Genomic DNA, 26,097 nt, shown 5'->3' with positions numbered 1-26,097 from the left:
TGGGCCCTGGTGAAAAGCAGTGCAATATATAGGGATTATACTACCTGGGCCCTGGTCAAAAGCAGTGCAATATATAGGGATTATACTACCTGGGCCCTGGTCAGAAGCAGTGCAATATATAGGGATTATACTACCTGGGCCCTGGTCAAAAGCAGTGCAATATATAGGGAATATACTACATGGGCCCTGGTCAAAAGCAGTGCAATATATAGGGAATATACTACCTGGGCCCTAGTCAAAAGCAGTGCAATATATAGGGAATATACTACCTGGGCCCTGGTCAAAAGCAGTGCAATATATAGGGAATATACTACCTGGGCCCTAGTCAAAAGCAGTGCAATATACTACCTGGGCCCTGGTCAAAAGCAGTGCAATATATAGGGAATATACTACCTGGGCCCTGGTCAAAAGTAGTGCAATATATAGGGAATATACTACCTGGGCCCTGGTCAAAAGCAGTGCAATATATAGGGAAAATACTACTTGGGCCCTGGTCAAAAGCAGTGCAATACATAGGGATTATACTACCTGGGCCCTGGTCAAAAGCAGTGCACTATATAGGGAATATGCTACCTGGGCCCTGGTCAAAAGTAGTGCACTATATAGGGAATATGCTACCTGGGCCCTAGTCAAAAGCAGGGAATATAATAGGGAATATACTACCTGGGCCCTGGTCAAAAGCAGTGCACTATATAGGGAATATACTACCTGGGCCCTGGTCAAAAGCAGTGCACTATATAGGGAATATACTACCTGGGCCCTGGTCAAAAGCAGTGCACTATATAGGGAATATACTACCTGGGCCCTGGTCAAAAGCAGTGCACTATATAGGGAATATAATGCTGTTTGGGAAATAGATAATGTGCCAGTTGATATGCTCTTTGTCAATAAAGGCTTTTAGAGAGAGATGAAACTGCTTTTCATTAGTCTCTTCAGGGTCTTTACACTTCACACGTATGTAAGCACACACAAAAATACATACAAAGCACGAGGATGCTGACAGACACTCTCTGTAAACCTCCACAGACACGGTAGCTTCTCTCTTCTCCGCTGAAGGACAGAAACACATAACAGCATGTTGTTGCTAAGAAACCACCTGTTCTCCTCTCCCACATGAGAGATCTGTGGAACCGAGCGCAGAGGGGGGGGAGTCCTCTTATCACGGGCCCTAAACTAATCATTTCTCTCTCTGTGTGCCTGTCTGCAGTCATCAGCAATTGCCGAGGGAAATGTCACTAAAATGTTTCCACGAGAAAAACAGAAAATGTATCGCTAAAGAGAGAGATCTAATGTCGGAGATAGAAACGAGACAACAGATAATGAGATTTAGTATAAGACCACTGATACAGAGACAGACATCTCTATCCTGGTATGTCAAAGTAGTAATTGATGAAAAACAGAGAAGATATAATAGACAGGTAGTATATAGAGATGTCAGTAAGGGAAACTGAAGCACAGACAATGGGATTGGGCTGATGGACAGCAGTACCAGACAGACTGTACAGCACAGGCAGATGGGCATTTCCATGTAAAAGGACCCATGAGCAGCAACATGTGATGTTTATAGCAGCGTGTCAAATGAAAAGGAGTCTATATTTGAGAAATGAAGGCAGATATGAATTTTTCAACAATGTTTCCATTCAACAACAACAAAACATGTTTAAGCAAAGGCTTTGATTTCTTGCCAAACAGATGGAACAGGAGTCTTACGGAAAACATCAACCAGAAAAAGTCTTTACAGAAAAAGTCTTAAGGTATAAAAAACTACATCAAAACACAATGTTGAAGTAAAAATTCATGCCAACTAATATCAACACCCATTTAGTTTAGGATAGTTTTTTCCAACTTCCTAGTTTAAGAACCGTTGCCTTGTGCCTTGGAATTCCGTTACCAAAACAAACATCTTCAGATACGTTCTACTTCTCTCCCTCATGAGGGACGATAATGAACGATCACAGCAGTAACAAGTTAGACCTATCAATTAGTTATAACGTTTTTACTGGTATCAATTTTGTTTTTGAATTAAGTAATTCGATCTCAAAATTCTGTTACCTAATCAGTAACAGAATTTCAGAAAAATCTAATGGTATTTCTGCTATGAATTGTCTACAATGAGAAATCAAATCATAGCAGTCACAACCCACAGTTGTCTCATCTGCTACTACAACACAGTTATCCTCCCTAGACTAGCCTACAACACAGTTATCCTCCCTAGACTAGCCTACAACACAGTGATCCTCCCTAGACTAGCCTACAACACAGATATCCCAGCTAGACTAGTCTACAACACAATGATCCTCCCTAGACTAGCCTACAACACAGTTATCCTCCCTAGACTAGCCTACAACACAGTTATCCTCCCTAGACTAGCCTACAACACAGTTATCCCAGCTAGACTAGTCTACAACACAATGATCCTCCCTAGACTAGCCTACAACACAGTTATCCTCCCTAGACTAGCCTACAACACAGTTATCCCAGCTAGACTAGTCTACAACACAATGATCCTCCCTAGACTAGCCTACAACACAGTTATCCTCCCTAGACTAGCCTACAACACAGTTATCCTCCCTAGACTAACCTACAACACAATGCTCCTCCCTAGACTAGCCTACAACACAGTTATCCCAGCTAGACTAGTCTACAACACAATGATCCTCCCTAGACTAACCTACAACACAATGATCCTCCCTAGACTAGCCTACAACACAGTTATCCCAGCTAGACTAGTCTACAACACAATGATCCTCCCTAGACTAGCCTACAACACAGTTATCCTCCCTAGACTAGTCTACAACACAGTGATCTTCCCTAGACTAACCTACAACACAATGATCCTCCCTAGACTAGCCTACAACACAGTTATCCTCCCTAGACTAGCCTACAACACAGTTATCCCAGCTAGACTAGTCTACAACACAATGATCCTCCCTAGACTAGCCTACAACACAGTTATCCTCCCTAGACTAGTCTACAACACAGTGATCCTCCCTAGACTAACCTACAACACAATGATCCTCCCTAGACTAACCTACAACACAATGATCCTCCCTAGAATAGCCTACAACACAATGATCCTCCCTAGACTAGCCTACAACACAATGATCCTCCCTAGACTAGCCTACAACACAGTGATCCTTCCTAGACTAGCCTACAACACAGTTATCCTCCCTAGACTAGCATACAACACAGTTATCCCAGCTAGACTAGTCTACAACACAATGATCCTCCCTAGACTAGTCTACAACACAATGAACCTCCCTAGACTAGCCTACAACACAATGATCCTCCCTAGACTAGCCTACAACACAGTGATCCTTCCTAGACTAGCCTAAAACACAACGATCCTAACTAGACTAGCCTACAACACAGTTATCCTCCCTAGACTAGCCTACAACACAGTTATCCTTCCTAGACTAGCCTACAACACAATGATCCTCCCTAGCCTAGCCTACAACACAGTTATCCTCCCTAGACTAGCCTACAACACAGTTATCCTCCCTAGACTAGCATACAACACAGTTATCCTCCCTAGACTAGCATACAACACAGTTATCCCAGCTAGACTAGTCTACAACACAATGATCCTCCCTAGACTAGCCTACAACACAGTTATCCTTCCTAGACTAGACTACAACACAGTTATCCTTCCTAGACTAACCTACAACACAGTGATCCTTCCTAGCCTACAACACAGTTATCCTTCCTAGACTAGCCTACAACACAGATATCCTTCCTAGACTAGCCTACAACACAGTTATCCTTCCTAGACTACAACACAGATATCCTTCCTAGACTAACCTACAACACAGTGATCCTTCCTAGCCTACAACACAGATATCCTTCCTAGCCTACAACACAATGATCCTTCCTAGACTAGCCTACGACACAGTTATCCTTCCTAGACTAGCCTACGACACAGTTATCCTCCCTAGACTAGTCTACAACACAGTTATCCTTCCTAGACTAGCCTACGACACAGTTATCCTTCCTAGACTAGACTACAACACAGTTATCCTCCCTAGACTAGAACACAGTTATCCTCCCTAGACTAGAACACAGTTATCCTTCCTAGACTAGCCTACAACACAGTGATCCTTCCTAGACTAGCCTACAACACAGTGATCCTTCCTAGACTAGCCTACAACACAGTGATCCTTCCTAGACTAGCCTACAACAGAGTTATTCTTCCTAGACTAGCCTACAACTCAGTTATACTTCCTAGACTAGCCTACAACTCCGTTATCCTTCCTAGACTAGCCTATGGGTAATGTAATGAATAATTGCATTATTGTTTTCCAGTGAGTACAACATGCTAGTCTACTCTAGGCTGCAATGAAAATGTCATTTGAATAATTGCACAAAAGCCATGTTATTTGAATGTGTAATTTGCATCAGTTGTGGGTGGGCTGTGGACATTTGATAAGGTGTAGAAAGGCCCAGTAGCGGGCCAGTCTGGCTGGATGTTTACTTCTGACAGTGAGATGTGCTGTCTGTTGCAGATCATCAGTCTCCCAAGCCGTCCTATAAGAATGGGGCCACGTATGCTCCCGGCAGGCCCACTTATTCAGGACAGCTTAACATGTGCTCTGCCCCTCCCCCCAACACACATACATTCCCATTGTTCCATTGGTCAAGTCATATTTAACCAGTCACTATACCCTACCATTAAGTTCGTGGGGTATAATTGTGTCTGAGTGTTCCTTGTCACTGGCAGTGTGGTAGTGTTGACAGTTTGGGAGGGGTGCTGGGAAGGGAAGGAGGGAACACCTGAGGGCATGTAACGATGGGACACACCCTTCTCTCGTGGCCAGGCTGGCAGGGTGCGGTCGGTTGGTTAGGAACACAACCACTTGAAGAGAGAGGGAGAAGACTACCTCAACACTGCTGTTTCACAATCACTGTAAAGCACACAGAGACATAGAGATGTTCACATGGCTCAGATGGAAACGGTCCTAGTTGACACATTCTGGAGCCAGAGCATGGCAGACAGTTCCAACCTCTCCTAGACTCCTCCCCTATTCTCTTCCCACCTCTCCCAACACCTCCTCACCTTGTCTCCTGTTTCCTTATTCCCTCCCAACACCTCCTCCCTTATTCTCCTTCCCTCACCATCTGCCCCCCCCCCCCTTCTCTTATTTGGCAACCAAGATCAGTCCAGATGTGACATGCCCCTAACTGTTAAAATGAGGATTAGTGGGATGTTAATCAGACTGTGGTTAAGGAGCAGCTCCTACCTCTGTCCACCCCTTCCCCTCCAGACCCAAGCCACAAAGCTTGCTACAGATCTAGGATCAGGCCCCCACCCCGTCCATGTGTTGTTCTTCATTGTCTTCTAAAAGGCTAAACTGATCCTAAATCAGCAGTCCTACACAGACACTGATACATATGGCCTGTGAACTCTGAATTGGGCCTGAGGGTTTGAGGCCAGCCCCTCTTTTCCCCTCCCTCTCCCTGCCACAGTGTTGTGTCGTGTTGACTTTCCCCATTGTCTGCCCTCCTTGGTCCTAACAACCAAGTTGCCTAGTAATATCACACACCCACACACACATCCCCGCCCCCAGCCCCGCCCTGCGAGATGACAAGCTGGCCTGGTGGAGATCAGACGTATGCACACACTCACCAAACCTAGGCTGTGAGTATCAGTCTGGAGACTCCCCTGATCTCAGAAAGCCTTACTAAGCCTATGAGTGTCAGGATGACCGGGTTCTGGAGCGCCATGTCTAGAGCTCCTCTCTGCCTCTCTCTCTCTCTGCCTCTCTGCCTCTCTGCCTCTCTGCCTCTCTGTAGCTGTCCGTCTCCCACTAAGGCAAATAAAGTAGAGGGAGGGTGAGTCACCATACTGAGTCACTGTAGGGTTCAGAGGCCTGCCTGTCTCTCCTTCAGGTAGTAGAGAGATGGCAACTGATGGGAGTGGGGGCCACAAAAACTCTGAACTCATCATGAGGGGCCACAGTGGCTAGCGGGTCTGAGTACTCACATACATACCAACACATGCAGTCAGAGCCAGGGGACCGGATCTAAATGGTCCCCCTGCGAACATAACATTTTAGCCCCCCCCTCTTGACATAAAATCAACACATTTTGCCATGGGGTGTAGAGAAAATGTTGCAGTTTTAAAGCAAGTTTGTTGCAATTCTACACATTTTGCCATGGGGTGTAGAGAAAATGTTGCAGTTTTAAAGCAAGTTTGTTGCAATTCTACACATTTTGCCATGGGGCGGAGAGAAAATGTTGCAGTTTTAAAGCAAGTTTGTTGCAATTCTACACATTTAGCCATGGGGTGGAGAGAAAATGTTGCAGTTTTAAAGCAAGTTTGTTGCAATTCTACACATTTTGCCATGCTGCGGAGAGGTGTTTTAGTTTTTATTATGATATCTGAGTGAGAGTAACTAACAGAACTCTATGGGGGCTCCCCGGTCGGTAATTCCATCATGATTACTACAGTGTTAGAAAGCTGGCTGTACTAACGTATCAATCCACAACATGTTAGCTGACATGGCTCATTGACTGACTGTTCGTGACTGACATAAGCATTTAATTTTGACATTACACCTCTCAACAGTAAAGTTGAGAAACCGACTGAGTAAATACAAATAAAAGGTTGTTTTATTATGTTTTGGGAGATGAATCCACTACAAAAGGGAGCCGTGGGCCACATGCCCATCCCTGAGGTAGAGCGTGAGATTCACACACACCCACTGCTGTGCTTACAAACCCTGCCCTGTACTCATGTAGGGACTCAAACCAAGGAGTGCCCCTTTACTGAACAAACAGTGACACAATGAGATTCAACACACGCACACACTGCTGTCCTTACAAACCCTGCCCTGTACTCTGACACACACACACACACAGTGGTGTCATGTGAGTCACACCAGCGTGTTGGCATCTCCTCCACCCAGTGCAGCCACCGTCTGCTTAGGCACACGTCCACCAGACCTCGCGAATGCATTCTCTAGTGAAATGACCCAGCAGGATTCAAATGTCTCCTAAACCACATCACAATCAATCCCCAGTCCTGCTAACAACCAATGAGGCTTGGGGAAACCCCAGATTAGTAGGAGACAGGAAACAGTATGGAGAGTGGAGTTCAAACCCAGTCAAGTCAGGTGACAACGACCACGGCCAGTCAGGTGACACGGCCAGTCAGGTGACACGACCACGGCCAGTCAGGTGACACGGCCAGTCAGGTGACACGACCACGGCCAGTCAGGTGACACGGCCAGTCAGGTGACACGGCCAGTCAGGTGACAACGGCCACGGCCAGTCAGGTGACAACGACCACGGCCAGTCAGGTGACACGGCCAGTCAGGTGACAACGGCCACGGCCAGTCAGGTGACAACGGCCACGGCCAGTCAGGTGACAACGGCCACGGCCAGTCAGGTGACAACGGCCACGGCCAGTCAGGTGACAACGGCCACGGCCAGTCAGGTGACAACGACCACGGCCAGTCAGGTGACAACGACCACGGCCAGTCAGGTGACAACGACCACGGCCAGTCAGGTGACACGGCCAGTCAGGTGACACGGCCAGTCAGGTGACACGGCCAGTCAGGTGACAACGGCCAGTCAGGTGACAACGGCCAGTCAGGTGACAACGGCCACGGCCAGTCAGGTGACAACGGCCACGGCCAGTCAGGTGACAACGGCCACGGCCAGTCAGGTGACAACGGCCACGGCCAGTCAGGTGACAACGGCCACGGCCAGTCAGGTGACAACGGCCACGGCCAGTCAGGTGACAACGGCCACGGCCAGTCAGGTGACAACGGCCACGGCCAGTCAGGTGACAACGGCCACGGCCAGTCAGGTGACAACGGCCACGGCCAGTCAGGTGACAACGACCACGGCCAGTCAGGTGACAACGACCACGGCCAGTCAGGTGACAACGACCACGGCCAGTCAGGTGACAACGACCACGGCCAGTCAGGTGACAACGACCACGGCCAGTCAGATGACACGGCCAGTCAGGTGACACGGCCAGTCAGGTGACACGGCCAGTCAGGTGACACGGCCAGTCAGGTGACACGGCCAGTCAGGTGACACGGCCAGTCAGGTGACAACGGCCAGTCAGGTGACAACGGCCACGGCCAGTCAGGTGACAACGGCCACGGCCAGTCAGGTGACAACGGCCACGGCCAGTCAGGTGACAACGGCCACGGCCAGTCAGGTGACAACGGCCACGGCCAGTCAGGTGACAACGGCCACGGCCAGTCAGGTGACACGGCCACGGCCAGTCAGGTGACAACGGCCACGGCCAGTCAGGTGACAACGGCCACGGCCAGTCAGGTGACAACGGCCACGGCCAGTCAGGTGACAACGACCACGGCCAGTCAGGTGACAACGACCACGGCCAGTCAGGTGACAACGACCACGGCCAGTCAGGTGACACGGCCAGTCAGGTGACACGGCCAGTCAGGTGACAACGACCACGGCCAGTCAGGTGATACGACCACGGCCAGTCAGGTGACACGACCACGGCCAGTCAGGTGACACGACCACGGCCAGTCAGGTGACACGACCACGGCCAGTCAGGTGACAAGACCACGGCCAGTCAGGTGACAACGACCACGGCCAGTCAGGTGACAAGACCACGGCCAGTCAGGTGACAACGACCACGGCCAGTCAGGTGACAACGACCACGGCCAGTCAGGTGACAACGACCACGGCCAGTCAGGTGACACGGCCACGGCCAGTCAGGTGACACGACCACGGCCAGTCAGGTGACAACGACCACGGCCAGTCAGGTGACAACGACCACGGCAGTCAGGTGACAACGACCACGGCCAGTCAGGTGACAACGACCACGGCCAGTCAGGTGACACGGCCAGTCAGGTGACAACGACCACGGCCAGTCAGGTGACAACGACCACGGCCAGTCAGGTGATACGACCACGGCCAGTCAGGTGACACGACCACGGCCAGTCAAGTGACACGACCACGGCCAGTCAGGTGACACGACCACGGCCAGTCAGGTGACAACGACCACGGCCAGTCAGGTGACAACGACCACGGCCAGCCAGGTGACAACGACCACGGCCAGTCAGGTGACAACGACCACGGCCAGTCAGGTGACAACGACCACGGCCAGTCAGGTGACAACGACCACGGCCAGTCAGGTGACAACGACCACGGCCAGTCAGGTGACAACGACCACGGCCAGTCAGGTGACACGACCACGGCCAGTGGGCCTGTCTCCATGCCTTCACCTATACTACACTCATAGAAAAGCTGTTGTTGACCCCCATTTATGTGTAACGTCTGCTCTGACCGTGTCAGTTCTGAGAAGGGTGTAATTGCGGCCTGCAATTCAAGGCGTTCCTGCATGTGGGCGTTTCTGCATGTGCAGGAACCCCTCTGATCTTCTATTGGTCCATGTTTAAACTAGGACAGATGGAAGGGGGGGAACTCCAGTACAGTAGGTGGCGTTAATGCACAATAATGTTGGATGACAGCCACGATAAACCCCACAGAAGAAGGGGCGGGGGTCAATAACGGTAGCTAGCTAGTGTTGGGCGGTATCCAGATTTTCCTATCGTCCTTCACTCATCCCGGGACTTACGGTATTACCGGCTTAGGTGTAACACGACCCCTAAGTGTAGCTTGCTAGTTATCTAAGTTGGTTAGTGACTGAATAAGGTGACGGGGCATCATATTGTGTTTCTGCCGTGTTTGAGAAGGCAAAGCCCCGTGGAGGAGTTCTGTACAGCTGTCACTGCTAGCTTTCATTTCCTTGTGGTTTTTCCCCTCTCCATTCTCGGCCCGTCTGCTCCTCCTCCTCCTCCTCCTCCATCTTCTTCAGCAGAGCAGGCAGGCCCGTTGCCCTAGCGACTCTAGACAGACACAGCGGGTAGGGGTAGGACCTAGAGTAGGAGCTAAGGTAGGGGATAGGGTAGGAGCTAGGGTAGGAGCTAGGGTAGGGGATAGGGTAGGGGATAGGGGCTAAGGTAGGGGATAGGGTAGGAGCTAGGGTAGGAGCTAGGGTAGGAGCTAGGGTAGGAGCTAAGGTAGGGGATAGGGTAGGGGATAGGGTAGGAGCTAGGGTAGGAGCTAGGGTAGGGGATAGGGGCTAGGGTAGGGGATAGGGTAGGAGCTAAGGTAGGAGCTAAGGTAGGGGATAGGGGCTAGGGTAGGGGATAGGGTAGGAGCTAAGGTAGGAGCTAAGGTAGGGGATAGGGTAGGGGGTAGGGGATAGGGTAGGAGCTAGGGTAGGAGCTAGGGTAGGAGCTAGGGTAGGGGATAGGGTAGGGGATAGGGTAGGGGATAGGGTAGGGGATAGGAGCTAGGGTAGGAGCTAGGGTAGGAGCAAAGGTAGGGGATAGGGTAGGGGTTGGGTAGGGGATAGGGTAGGAGCTAGGGTAGGAGCGAGGGTAGGAGCTACCGAATGTTATTTTTGGTGAGTTTGGACATTTACAAGCGAACGTGAACGAGAGACAATGTGCAAATGAAAAAAGTTGCCTTAATGTGTTTGGACTCCAGGAAGAATAGCTGCTGCACAATGGCAAACCCTAATAAATACAAGTTGTTCCCCCACAGCAGAGGCAGGTCAGTTTGTCATGGCTAGTGGGTCCCCCTCTCCTGTCAGAGGAGATCAAGCTGCCAGTTAAGAGGCCTTCAAACTCTCCATCCCCTCAGAGCATGTAAAGCTAGGCAGTCTTTACATCATTCTACCATGGAAATGGACCTGGCTGTACCATGCAGTCACCCATAGCAGAGCCAACCAAATCAAATCAAACTTTATGTCACATGCACCGAATACAACAAGTGTAGACTTTACCGTGAATTGCTTACTTACAAGCCCTTAACCAACAGTGCAGTTCAAGAAGAAGAAAATATTTACCAAGTTGGCTATGGGCACCGGTACCGAGTCAGTGTGGAGGCTATATACAGGGGGCACCAGTACAGAGTCAGTGTGGAGGATATATACAGGGGGCACCAGTACAGAGTCAGTGTGGAGGTTATATACAGGGGGCACCAGTACAGAGTCAGTGTGGAGGTTATATACAGGGGGCACCGGTACCGAGTCAGTGTGGAGGTTATATACAGGGGGCACCGGTACCGAGTCAGTGTGGAGGTTATATACAGGGGGCACCGGTACCGAGTCAGTGTGGAGGTTATATACAGGGGGTACCAGTACCGAGTCAGTGTGGAGGTTATATACAGGGGGCACCAGTACAGAGTCAGTGTGGAGGTTATATACAGGGGGCACCGGTACCGAGTCAGTGTGGAGGTTATATACAGGGGGTACCAGTACCGAGTCAGTGTGGAGGTTATATACAGGGGGCACCGGTACCGAGTCAGTGTGGAGGTTATATACAGGGGGTACCAGTACCGAGTCAGTGTGGAGGTTATATACAGGGGGCACCGGTACAGAGTCAGTGTGGAGGTTATATACAGGGGGCACCGGTACAGAGTCAGTGTGGAGGTTATATACAGGGGGTACCGGTAAAGAGTCAATGTGGAGGTTATATACAGGGGGCACCGGTACCGAGTCAGTGTGGAGGCTATACACAGGGGGCACCGGTACCGAGTCAGTGTGGAGGTTATATACAGGGGGTACCAGTACCGAGTCAGTGTGGAGGTTATATACAGGGGGCACCGGTACAGAGTCAGTGTGGATGTTATATACAGGGGGTACCAGTACCGAGTCAGTGTGGGGGTTATATACAGGGGTCACCGGTACCGAGTCAGTGTGGAGGTTATATACAGGGGGCACCGGTACAGAGTCAGTGTGGAGGTTATATACAGGGGGCACCGGTACCGAGTCAGTGTGGGGGTTATATACAGGGGGCACCGGTACAGAGTCAGTGTGGAGGTTATATACAGGAGGCACCGGTACCGAGTCAGTGTGGAGGTTATATACAGGGGGCACCGGTACAGAGTCAGTGTGGAGGTTATATACAGGGGGTACCGGTAAAGAGTCAATGTGGAGGTTATATACAGGGGGCACCGGTACCGAGTCAGTGTGGAGGCTATACACAGGGGGCACCGGTACCGAGTCAGTGTGGAGGTTATATACAGGGGGTACCAGTACCGAGTCAGTGTGGAGGTTATATACAGGGGGCACCGGTACAGAGTCAGTGTGGATGTTATATACAGGGGGTACCAGTACCGAGTCAGTGTGGGGGTTATATACAGGGGTCACCGGTACCGAGTCAGTGTGGAGGTTATATACAGGGGGCACCGGTACAGAGTCAGTGTGGAGGTTATATACAGGGGGCACCGGTACCGAGTCAGTGTGGGGGTTATATACAGGGGGCACCGGTACAGAGTCAGTGTGGAGGTTATATACAGGAGGCACCGGTACCGAGTCAGTGTGGAGGTTATATACAGGGGGCACCGGTACCGAGTCAGTGTGCGAGGGTACAGGCTAGTTGATGTAATCTGTACATGTAGATGGGGGCGAAGTGACTATGCATAGGTAACAAACAAACCGCAAGTAGCAGCAGTGTACAAAAGGGAGGGGGGGGGGGGTCAATATAAATTGTCCAGTGGCGATTTTTATGAATTGTTCAGCAGTCTAATGGCTTGGGGTAGAAGCTGTTGAGGGTCCTTTTGGTCCTAGACTTGGAACTCCGGTACCGCTTGCCATGCGGTAGCAGAGAAAACAGTCTTTAACTTGGGTGACTGGAGTCTCTGACAATTTTATGGGCTTTCCTCTGATACCGCCTATTATATAGGTCCTGGATGGCAGGAAGCTTGGCCCCAGTGATGTACTGGGCCGTTCACACTACCCTCTGTAGCGCCTTACGGTCAGATTCCGAGCAGTTGCCATACCAGGCGATGATGCAACCGGTCAGGATGCTCTCGATGGTGCAGCTGAAGAACCTTTTGAGGATTTGGGGACCCATGCCAACTCTTTTCAGGGCCAGATACCTACTACTACACAGGGCCAGATGCCTACTACTACTACACAGGGCCAGATGCCTACTACTACTACACAGGGCCAGATGCCTACTACTACTACTACACAGGGCCAGATGCCTACTACTACTACACAGGGCCAGATACCTACTACTACTACACAGGGCCAGATGCCTACTACTACTACACAGGGCCAGATGCCTACTACTACTACTACACAGGGCCAGATGCCTACTACAACACAGGGCCGGATACCTACTACTACACAGGGCCAGATACCTACTACTACTACACAGGGCCAGATGCCTACTACTACTACACAGGGCCAGATACCTACTACTACTACACAGGGCCAGATGCCTACTACTACTACACAGGGCCAGATACCTACTACTACTACACAGGGCCAGATATCTACTACTACACAGGGCCAGATACCTACTACTACTACTACACAGGGCCAGATGCCTACTACTACTACACAGGGCCAGATACCTACTACTACTACTACACAGGGCCAGATGCCTACTACAACACAGGGCCAGATACCTACTACTACACAGGGCCAGATACCTACTACTACTACAACACAGGGCCAGATGCCTACTACAACACAGGGCCAGATACCTACTACTACACAGGGCCAGATACCTACTACTACTACACAGGGCCAGATACCTACTACTACTACACAGGGCCAGATACCTACTACTACACAGGGCCAGATGCCTACTACTACTACACAGGGCCAGATGCCTACTACTACTACTACACAGGGCCAGATACCTACTACAACACAGGGCCAGATACCTACTACAACACAGGGCCAGATACCTACTACTACACAGGGCCAGATACCTACTACTACACAGGGCCAGATACCTACTACTACACAGGGCCAGATACCTACTACTACACAGGGCCAGATACCTACTACTACACAGGGCCAGATACCTACTACTACACAGGGCCAGATACCTACTACTACACAGGGCCAGATACCTACTACTACACAGGGCCAGATACCTACTACTACACAGGGCCAGATACCTACTACTACACAGGGCCAGATACCTACTACTACTACACAGGGCCAGATACCTACTACTACTACTACACAGGGCCAGATACCTACTACTACTACACAGGGCCAGATGCCTACTACTACTACACAGGGCCAGATACCTACTACTACTACACAGGGCCAGATACCTACTACTACTACACAGGGCCAGATGCCTACTACTACTACTACAGAGGGCCAGATGCCTACTACTACTACTACACAGGGCCAGATACCTACTACTACACAGGGCCAGATGCCTACTACAACACAGGGCCAGATACCTACTACTACACAGGGCCAGATACCTACTACTACACAGGGCCAGATACCTACTACTACACAGGGACAGATGCCTACTACTACTACACAGGGCCAGATGCCTACTACTACTACTACTACACAGGGCCAGATACCTACTACTACTACTACACAGGGCCAGATGCCTACTACAACACAGGGCCAGATACCTACTACTACACAGGGCCAGATACCTACTACTACACAGGGCCAGATGCCTACTACTACTACTACACAGGGCCAGATGCCTACTACTACTACTACACAGGGCCAGATACCTACTACTACACAGGGCCAGATACCTACTACTACACAGGGCCAGATACCTACTACTACACAGGGCCAGATACCTACTACTACACAGGGCCAGATACCTACTACTACACAGGGCCAGATACCTACTACTACACAGGGCCAGATGCCTACTACTACTACTACTACTACTACTACTACACAGGGCCAGATGCCTACTACTACTACTACAGAGGGCCAGATGCCTACTACTACTACTACTACACAGGGCCAGATACCTACTACTACACAGGGCCAGATACCTACTACTACACAGGGCCAGATACCTACTACTACACAGGGCCAGATACCTACTACTACACAGGGCCAGATACCTACTACTACACAGGGCCAGATGCCTACTACTACTACTACACAGGGCCAGATACCTACTACTACTACTACACAGGGCCAGATACCTACTACTACTACTACACAGGGCCAGATACCTACTACTACACAGGGCCAGATACCTACTACTACACAGGGCCAGATACCTACTACTACTACTACACAGGGCCAGATGCCTACTACTACTACTACACAGGGCCAGATACCTACTACTACTACAACACAGGGCCAGATGCCTACTACTACTACTACACAGGGCCAGATACCTACTACTACTACTACACAGGGCCAGATACCTACTACTACTACTACACAGGGCCAGATACCTACTACTACACAGGGCCAGATACCTACTACTACTACTACACAGGGCCAGATACCTACTACTACACAGGGCCAGATACCTACTACTACTACTACACAGGGCCAGATACCTACTACTACTACTACACAGGGCCAGATACCTACTACTACACAGGGCCAGATACCTACTACTACACAGGGCCAGATACCTACTACTACTACTACACAGGGCCAGATGCCTACTACTACTACTACACAGGGCCAGATGCCTACTACTACTACAACACAGGGCCAGATACCTACTACTACACAGGGCCAGATACCTACTACTACACAGGGCCAGATACCTACTACTACTACACAGGGCCAGATACCTACTACTACTACTACACAGGGCCAGATACCTACTACTACTACTACACAGGGCCAGATACCTACTACTACACAGGGCCAGATACCTACTACTACTACACAGGGCCAGATGCCTACTACTACACAGGGCCAGATACCTACTACTACACAGGGCCAGATACCTACTACTACTACACAGGGCCAGATACCTACTACTACTACACAGGGCCAGATACCTACTACTACTACACAGGGCCAGATGCCTACTACTACTACTACACAGGGCCAGATACCTACTACTACACAGGGCCAGATACCTACTACTACACAGGGCCAGATACCTACTACTACTACTACACAGGGCCAGATACCTACTACAACACAGGGCCAGATACCTACTACAACACAGGGCCAGATACCTACTACAACACAGGGCCACTACTACAACACAGGGCCTCTACTACAACACAGGGCCTCTACTACAACACAGGGCCAGATACCTACTACAACACAGGGCCACTACTACAACACAGGGCCTCTACTACAACACAGGGCCTCTACTACAACACAGGGCCTCTACTACAACACAGGGCCACTACTACTACAACACAGGGCCACTACTACTACTACACAGGATCACTACTACTACTACACAGGGCCTCTACTACAACACAGGGTCACTACTACTACAACACAGGGCCTCTACTACAACACAGGGTCACTACTACTACTACACAGGGTCACTACTACTACTACACAGGGTCAGGGTCTCTAAAAGAAACACTTCCCTCCCTCCTTCAGGGTCTCTAAAAGAAACACTTCCCTCCCTCCTTCAGGGTCTCTAAAGGAAACACTTCCCTCCCTCCGTCAGGGTCTCTAAAGGAAACACTTCCCTCCCTCCTTCAGGGTCTCTAAAGGAAACACTTCCCTCCCTCCTTCAGGGTCTCTAAAAGAAACACTTCCCTCCCTCCTTCAGGGTCTCTAAAGGAAACACTTCCCTCCCTCCTTCAGGGTCTCTAAAAGAAACACTTCCCTCCCTCCTTCAGGGTCTCTAAAAGAAACACTTCCCTCCCTCCTTCAGGGTCTCTAAAAGAAACATCTCCCTCTCAGCCTCTCGTCATCTGGCCTCCTTTCTGACGTCTGACAGATTCCCAAAAGAACAGCAAGAGAGACCTCAGCTCCCCTCAGCCCTATTCTGGGATCCTACACGTCCTTCTTTCAGAGTAGAACTGTGCCTGGCGAAGGCGAGAGGAGAGGGGGTGTGTGGGAGTCGGAGCACTGCAGTGATCAGGGCAAATGGGTGGTTAGTTGGATGTTGGGGTTTGGGTGGTGTTCAGTAGGGAGAAAACGGTTTGAAGGATTTTGAATTATAGATGGTAGAAACTGAACAATAACCAATAAGAACAAAGATTTGGTTTCTTTTGCCAAACCTTTTTCTACGGTGGGCCCTACTAACACTGCCATGGTCTCTCCACCTTGAAAAGCTGAGAGGAGGACATGGATGCTGTGTGTGTAGAATCATAGTGATGTGATTCCATGTGTAACAGGAAGTTCTTAGTGCCCTCATAACCAGAGAGTTATGTTAGCATTCCACAACAACCATGCACCAGGTGTTTCATTAAAAAGGTTCAAGCCCGGTTGCCAAGCGCAAGGAAGTCAACATGAGCCCTATGGACAGCCAACATGTGGTAGTTGAGACCCTTAGCATATTTTAAAATGGTTACAACTGAACTGAGTGTTTTAGTCCAGGTATTTCTGTAGGCTTATAAATGCAGACCCCCACTACAACAAAATACATTGTTTCAGGTCCAAACCCCAAGGCCCTTCCATATTCTGTAAGCTAGTTGGTTTCCTATAGGCCTAGGGCTCTAGGCTATGCAGTGTAAAAGGAAGGTTCTGTTCCCATCTGAAATATCAGCCTTCAGGTGTCAACTAGTTCAGGGTTTGCCAAACTTAGTCCTGCCCCCAGTGAACATGTCGTTTTTTGCCCTGGCACTACACAGCCCACTCAAATATTCAAAGCTTGATGAAGAGTTGATGATTTGAATCAGCTGTGTAGTGCTAGGGGGAACCAGTGCACCCAGGGGGCCCAGGACAACCCCCTTCTCTGAAACACCGCCTCTCACCGCTCTCTCTCCCCGCTCTGAAACACCGCCTCTCCCTGCTCTCTCTCCCCTTCTCTGAAACACTGCCTCTCCCCGCTCTCTCTCTCCCCATCTCTGAAACACCGCCTCTCCCCGCTCTCTCTCCCCATCTCTGAAACACCGCCTCTCTCCCCTTCTCTGAAACACCGCCTCTCCCCGCTCTCTCTCTCCCCATCTCTGAAACACCACCTCTCCCCGCTCTCTCTCTCCCCATCTCTGAAACACTGCCTCTCCCCGCTCTCTCTCTCCCCATCTCTGAAACACCGCCTCTCCCCGCTCTCTCTCCCCCCATCTCTGAAACACCGCCTCTCCCCGCTCTCTCTCCCCATCTCTGAAACACCGCCTCTCCCCCCTTCTCTGAAACACCGCCTCTCCCCGCTCTCTCTCCCCCCTTCTCTGAAACACCGCCTCTCCCCGCTCTTTCTCTCCCCTTCTCTGAAACACTGCATCTCCCCTCTCTCTCTCTCCCACCATCTCTGAAACAGCGCCTCTCCCCGCTCTCTCTCCCCATCTCTGAAACACCGCCTCTCCCCCCTTCTCTGAAACACCGCCTCTCCCCGCTCTCTCTCCCCCCTTCTCTGAAACACTGCCTCTCCCCGCTCTTTCTCTCCCCTTCTCTGAAACACCAGCTCTTGACGCTCTCTCGCTCCCCTTCTCTGAATCACCACCTCTCCCCGTTCTCTCTCTCCCCTTCTCTGAAACACCGCCTCTCCCCCTCTTTCTCTCCCCTTCTGAAACACCACCTCTCACCGCTCTCCCCTTCTCTGAAACACCACCTCTCCCCGCTCTTTCTCTCCCCTTCTCCGAAACACCGCCTCTCCCCGCTTCTCCGAAACTCCGCCTCTCCCCGCTTCTCCGAAACTCCGCCTCTCCCCGCTTCTCCGAAACTCCGCCTCTCCCCGCTTCTCCGAAACTCCGCCTCTCCCCGCTTCTCCGAAACACCGCCTCTCCCCGCTTCTCCGAAACACCGCCTCTCCCCCCTTCTCTGAAACACCACCTCTCCCCGTTCTCTCTCCCCTTCTCTGAAACACCGCCTCTCCCCGCTCTTTCTCTCCCCTTCTGAAACACCACCTCTCACCGCTCTCCCCTTCTCTGAAACACCACCTCTCCCCGCTCTTTCTCTCCCCTTTTCTGAAACACCACCTCTCCCCGCTCTTTCTCTCCCCGCTCTTTCTCTCCCCTTCTCTGAAACACCACCTCTCTCCCCTTCTCTGAAACACCGCCTCTCTCCCCTTCTCTGAAACACCACCTCTCTCCCCTTCTCTGAAACACCGCCTCTCTCCCCTTCTCCGAAACACCGCCTCTCTCCCCTTCTCCGAAACACCGCCTCTCTCCCCTTCTCCGAAACACCGCCTCTCCCCGCTTCTCCGAAACACCGCCTCTCCCCGCTTCTCCGAAACACCGCCTCTCCCCGCTTCTCCGAAATACCGCCTCTCCCCGCTTCCCCGAAACACCGCCTCTCCCCGCTTCCCCGAAACACCGCCTCTCCCCGCTTCCCCGAAACACCGCCTCTCCCCGCTTCTCCGAAACACCGCCTCTCCCCGCTTCTCCGAAACACCGCCTCTCCCCGCTTCGCCGAAACACCGCCTCTCCCCGCTTCGCCGAAACACCGCCTCTCCCCGCTTCGCCGAAACACCGCCTCTCCCCGCTTCTCCGAAACACCGCCTCTCCCCGCTCTTTCTCTCCCCTTCTCTGAAACACCGCCTCTCTCTCCCCTTCTCTGAAACACCGCCTCTCTCCCCTTCTCTGAAACACCGCCTCTCTCCCCTTCTCTGAAACACCGCCTCTCTCTCCCCTTCTCTGAAACACCGCCTCTCTCCCCTTCTCTGAAACACCGCCTCTCTCCCCTTCTCTGAAACACCGCCTCTCCCCACTCTTTCTCTCCCATTCTCTCTCTGCCCAAATATGTTAAACTAGTTACATTATTCTTTTGAATTTCTGACTTTTTTCCAAAATGTATTTATAAAGCCATTTTTACATCAGCAGATGTCACAACGTGCATATACAGAAACCCGGCTTAAACCCCCAAACAGCAAGTAATGCAGATGTAGAAGCACGGTGGCTAGAATGTATTATAGTTCTATAAAGCCCCAGGAGCGACTGAGAAACCCTGCACTAGCTAGTAATACACAGATCTAGCTGTCCTAGTAGATCAGTTGGTAGGCTGTTCTCTTAGGTCATCCATGGAACATGAACGCCTGGAAAGAAGCTCTTCCCAATATGAATCTAAGACAGAGGCTCCAGGATTATTTCTGCTGAACAGGTTTTGTGATGTTGAAATCCCCAGGGCCAATGTTTGAAGTACCTGTTACAACACAGCCTGCTAGCTGCTCTACCTCCTCCTCCTTCCTGCCCTGTCAACCAAACACAAATGTGTAGGAATGTCTCCCTTACACACACACACCCTGTTCTAGTGAACACAGTAGGGTGCCAACATGAAATACATTGAAAGAAGTTAATGTGTAATGAATCTATTGATTAAATGTGACTGTGCCACGGTGTGTGTGTCATATGTAGCCGGTCCATTACATGTTCACTATCTCTCACATCAACATAATATGGAGCCTGAACGTATTACAAACATGATCTAGCTATTATGGCAGAAGCATAGCGCAGTATGACATGTCTGAACAGTGGCGTGTAGCCTACATTGTGCGGCTGCGCCGAGGAGCGCTGATTTTCCTGTAGAAATGTAGTCCTACCTGATGACCCACGGACGGCAACAAAATGAAAGCTACGCGTTGCTATTGACTGTAAAATACATATAATAACTCACAGAATGCCATTAGGGAGGTAGGTCGTAATTTTGAAAAGTACATTTATTCAGAGAAGTAGGCCAATATAATTGAACAGGGAAGACTTTCAATAAAGAGCTTCGAATGTTCCCTCGGGAATTCTCGAGGAAATAGAGATTCTAATCGACGTTCAAGATGCGCACCGAATGCGGGGGGGAGCAAAAATGCTATTATATCACTAATAAAAACACATTCCAAAATATTTACATAACTTATACAATGAGTAGGCCTATATCGTCTGTCAATAACCTGTGGCATCAAACTTTTTATAGTTGTAGAAGCTTACCTTGTAGACATTCTCCGTTATGCGGTGAACCTCGTCGGTGCGAGACATCTTGAAATCTTCGGTCAAAACCATAAACAGTATTTTCCTTTAGAGAGAAGTTATCCGAGTGAAATACGCCGAATGGGTAGAGAGAGTAGCCTAAACGAAGAGAAGATGTGATGCGATTGACCGCGAAGGTACGTGTGGCAGAAAGAAAGACAGTAAACGGAAGATTCTCTAGCTCGGTTGCACCCACTCAAATCCCTCTCACGCACTCAATCTCTGCGGTGTTCGCCAAAGCGTCTTGTCACATCGCGGAGCTTTTCCAATTACAAGAGCACCACCGCCTTCTCTGAAACACCGCCTCTCCCCGCTCTTTCTCCCCAAATATGTTAAACTAGTTGCATTATTCATTTGAATTTCTGACATTGATTTCAAATAAAATGTATTTATAACGCCAAATGCATTTATAAAGTGCTTAAACAGAAACCCAGCCTAAAACCCCAAACAGCCAGCGTTGCAGAAGCACGGTGGCAAGGATTTATTATAGTTCTATAAAGCTTTATATTTCATAAATATATACAGTGCTTATAGAAAGTCTACATCCCCTTGAACTTTTTTCAAATTTTGTTGCATTAAAATGTGGGATTAAAATAGATTTCATGTTTTTTTTTTTACTCAATTATAAATGATATGGAGTGCATAAATGATATGGATTCCCTCTGTGTGAAATAATAGGGCTTGACATGATTTATGATTGACTAACCCTTCCTCTGTCCCCCTTGATTGACTAACCCTCTGTCCCCCTTGATTGACTAACCCTTCCTCTGTCCCCCTTGATTGACTAACCCTCTGTCCCCCTTGATTGACTAACCCTTCCTCTGTCCCCCTTGATTGACTAACCCTCTGTCCCCCTTACACACATCTGGAAGGTCCCTCAGTCAAGTATTACATTTCAAGCACAGATTCAACTACAAAGACAAGGGGGCTTTTCGAAAGCCTCAAAGAAGGGCTTTGATTGGTAGATGGGTAACAAATCAGACTTTGGATATCTCTTCAAGCATGGTCAAGCTAATGACTATGCTGTGGATGATGTATTAAACCATCCAGACATCAAAGATGCAGTCCTCCTTTGAGAAGTGAGCTGCAGGACAGGAAGAAAACTGCTTAGGGATGTCACCATGTGGCTGTTGGTGATTTTAAAACAGTTACAGAGTTCAGTGGCTGTGATGGAAGAAAACTGCTTAGGGATGTCACCATGCGGCTGTGATGGAAGAAAACTGCTTAGGGATGTCACCATGCGGCTGTGATTGAAGAAAACTGCTTAGGGATGTCACCATGCGGCTGTGATGGAAGAAAACTGCTTAGGGATGTCACCATGTGGCTGTGATGGAAGAAAACTGCTTAGGGATGTCACCATGTGGCTGTGATGGAAGACAACTGCTTAGGGATGTCACCATGTGGCTGTGATGGAAGAAAACTGCTTAGGGATGTCACCATGTGGCTGTGATGGAAGAAAACTGCTTAGGGATGTCACCATGTGGCTGTGATGGAAGAAAACTGCTTAGGGATGTCACCATGTGGCTGTGATGGAAGAAAACTGCTTAGGGATGTCACCATGCGGCTGTGATGGAAGAAAACTGCTTAGGGATGTCACCATATGGCTGTGATGGAAGAAAACTGCTTAGGGATGTCACCATGCGGCTGTGATGGAAGAAAACTGCTTAGGGATGTCACCATGCGGCTGTGATGGAAGAAAACTGCTTAGGGATGTCACCATGTGGCTGTGATGGAAGAAAACTGCTTAGGGATGTCACCATGTGGCTGTGATGGAAGACAACTGCTTAGGGATGTCACCATGTGGCTGTGATGGAAGAAAACTGCTTAGGGATGTCACCATGTGGCTGTGATGGAAGAAAACTGCTTAGGGATGTCACCATGTGGCTGTGATGGAAGAAAACTGCTTAGGGATGTCACCATGTGGCTGTGATGGAAGAAAACTGCTTAGGGATGTCACCATGTGGCTGTTGGTGATTTTAAAACAGTTACAGAGTTCAGTGGCTGTGATGGAAGAAAACTGCTTAGGGATGTCACCATGTGGCTGTGATGGAAGAAAACTGCTTAGGGATGTCACCATGTGGCTGTGATGGAAGAAAACTGCTTAGGGATGTCACCATGTGGCTGTGATGGAAGAAAACTGCTTAGGGATGTCACCATGTGGCTGTGATGGAAGAAAACTGCTTAGGGATGTCACCATGTGGCTGTGATGGAAGAAAACTGCTTAGGGATGTCACCATGTGGCTGTGATGGAAGAAAACTGAGGATGGACCAACAATATTGTAGTAACTCCACAATACTCAATTGACAGAGTGAAAAGAATACAAATATACAGGAATACACATATTCCAGAACATGCATCTTGTATGCAATAAGACACTAAAGTAATACTGCAAAACACATGGCAAATATTTCCATATTTCAATTCAATAAATTGACTAAATGTTCTACAAACATGTTTTCACTTTATTATATTGTATTGTGTGTAGATGGCATTTTTATCTAATCAAGATGTTTTATTTTTCAATCATCTTTAAAAAAAAAAAAAAGTGTAGCTTGCAGAAATAAAACAAAAAAGTATCATTTTTAATCCCACTTTAACACATTGAAATGTGAATAAATCCAAGGGGCTGTAGACGTTCTACAGGGACTGTATGACTGCATCTACACTTCAGGTGATATAGTGAAATATCACAAAAATATTTAAAACAAAGAATGATGATTACTTTTTTTTTTAAATCACCATCATCATGGAAATATTTGTTACCAAACAAAATCAATAGCCTCACATACCAAACCTACAAGTCATGTAACACCAATTCAGACTGTATGAAACTGAACAAAGGCCTGGTGAAGGACACAAGCCTTTCTTCTCACAGGGGAAGTATAATTGAAATGGTCAGTTGCTGCTGGAAAATAACACCAGGGAATGTTTTCATGAAGTGTCCTAGATGTCTCATAATGGGACGTATTCAGTGGAGGACACTGCTGTGTGGAACACGCCCACCCTTATGGCTACTAGGTTTTCACATGGAGAGATGATCCATTCTACAAGGAGCCAGCATAGTTTATGAAGGAAGATGTCCACAACATTACAAGACTACTTTTCACAGGCATGTGAACCAGACTTCCTGTTCCTGATCAGCTAGTCACCAGCAGTAGGAGGTCTGTAGTTCTGGCTTCAGGGAACCAGACTTCCTGTTCCTGATCAGCTAGTCACCAGCAGTAGGAGGTCTGTAGTTCTGGCTTCAGAGAACCAGACTTCCTGTTCCTGATCAGCTAGTCACCAGCAGTAGGAGGTCTGTAGTTCTGGCTTCAGGGAACCAGACTTCCTGTTCCTGATCAGCTAGTCACCAGCAGTAGGAGGTCTGTAGTTCTGGCTTCAGGGAACCAGACTTCCTGTTCCTGATCAGCTAGTCACCAGCAGTAGGAGGTCTGTAGTTCTGGCTTCAGGGAACCAGACTTCCTGTTCCTGATCAGCTAGTCACCAGCAGTAGGAGGTCTGTAGTTCTGGCTTCAGGGAACCAGACTTCCTGTTCCTGATCAGCTAGTCACCAGCAGTAGGAGCTCTGTAGTTCTGGCTTCAGGGAACCAGACTTCCTGTTACTGATCAGCTAGTCACCAGCAGTAGGAGGTCTGTAGTTCTGGCTTCAGGGAACCAGACTTCCTGTTCCTGATCAGCTAGTCACCAGCAGTAGGAGGTCTGTAGTTCTGGCTTCAGGGAACCAGACTTCCTGTTCCTGATCAGCTAGTCACCAGCAGTAGGAGGTCTGTAGTTCTGGCTTCAGGGAACCAGACTTCCTGTTCCTGATCAGCTAGTCACCAGCAGTAGGAGGTCTGTAGTTCTGGCTTCAGGGAACCAGACTTCCTGTTCCTGATCAGCTAGTCACCAGCAGTAGGAGGTCTGTAGTTCTGGCTTCAGGGAACCAGACTTCCTGTTCCTGATCAGCTAGTCACCAGCAGTAGGAGGTCTGTAGTTCTGGCTTCAGGGAACCAGACTTCCTGTTCCTGATCAGCTAGTCACCAGCAGTAGGAGGTCTGTAGTTCTGGCTTCAGGGAACCAGACTTCCTGTTCCTGATCAGCTAGTCACCAGCAGTAGGAGGTCTGTAGTTCTGGCTTCAGGGCAGCAGCGGTGTGGGCCGAAGCCTTTCGGTGGAATCCAGTCCACATCTGACTTGGGCTCCAGCCAGCCAGGCAGAGAGCTGTGGTATACTGCTCAGAGAGGGAGACAGGTAGGCAGAGAGCTGTGGTATACTGCTCAGAGAGGGATACAGGTAGGCAGAGAGCGGTGGTATACTGCTCAGAGAGGGAGACAGGTAGTCAGAGCTGTGGTACACTGCTCAGAGAGGGAGACAGGTAGTCAGAGCTGTGGTACACTGCTCAGAGAGGGAGACAGGTAGTCAGAGAGCTGTGGTACACTGCTCAGAGAGGGAGACAGGTAGTCAGAGCTGTGGTATACTGCTCAGAGAGGGAGACAGGTAGTCAGAGCTGTGGTACACTGCTCAGAGAGAGAGACAGGTAGTCAGCGCTGTGGTACACTGCTCAGAGAGGGAGACAGGTAGTCAGAGCTGTGGTACACTGCTCAGAGAGGGAGACAGGTAGTCAGAGCTGTGGTACACGGCTCAGAGAGGGAGACAGGTAGTCAGAGCTGTGGTATACTGCTCAGAGAGGGAGACAGGTAGGCAGAGAGCTGTGGTATACTGCTCAGAGAGGGAGACAGGTAGTCAGAGAGCTGTGGTATACTGCTCAGAGAGGGAGACAGGTAGTCAGAGCTGTGGTATACTGCTCAGAGAGGGAGACAGGTAGGCAGAGAGCTGTGGTATACTGCTCAGAGAGGGAGACAGGTAGTCAGAGCTGTGGTACACTGCTCAGAGAGGGAGACAGGTAGTCAGAGCTGTGGTATACTGCTCAGAGAGGGAGACAGGTAGTCAGAGCTGTGGTATACTGCTCAGAGAGGGAGACAGGTAGTCAGACCTGTGGTATACTGCTCAGAGAGGGAGACCGGTAGGCAGCCAGAGAGTGGGAGAGAGATGCCAGTGCCAATACTCCTGTCCTCACCATGACTAGGCTAGTAAGTGGACTGTTGTGGGAACAGTTCTACTAACCCACACAATGACATCATAGCTTCGTGTTCCATTGTTTGTCAGACAGTCCAACATATTGTATCCTCTTTAAATACAGCAACAATACCTTATCTGGTCATGTAAACATGCACTACAATAATGATATACAGTCATCTGCATAAACATATTTCAATAGAAAACTTTATTGTACCCTATACCAGGGGTATACAACTCTTACCCTATGAGGTC

General features: G+C 49.5%; 1 protein-coding gene across 1 annotated transcript in view; it reads right to left on the bottom strand.

Annotated features, from left to right (window-relative positions):
* Positions 1-21,139, bottom strand: part of LOC129831152 (brain-specific angiogenesis inhibitor 1-associated protein 2-like) — a 53,973-nt gene extending 32,834 nt beyond the window's left edge. The window contains exon 1 of the mRNA XM_055894235.1: positions 20,749-21,139. Coding sequence (XP_055750210.1) covers positions 20,749-20,820 — 72 coding nt within the window. The 5' untranslated portion in view covers positions 20,821-21,139. The remainder of the gene's footprint in view (positions 1-20,748) is intronic.
* Between the last annotated feature and the right edge of the window lie 4,958 nt (positions 21,140-26,097).

The sequence above is a fragment of the Salvelinus fontinalis genome, chromosome 2, assembly GCF_029448725.1.
Source record: "Salvelinus fontinalis isolate EN_2023a chromosome 2, ASM2944872v1, whole genome shotgun sequence".
Classification (NCBI taxonomy): domain Eukaryota; kingdom Metazoa; phylum Chordata; class Actinopteri; order Salmoniformes; family Salmonidae; genus Salvelinus; species Salvelinus fontinalis.
Note: the sequence above shows the minus strand (reverse complement) of the source record. Positions and strands in the feature narration are given on the sequence as shown.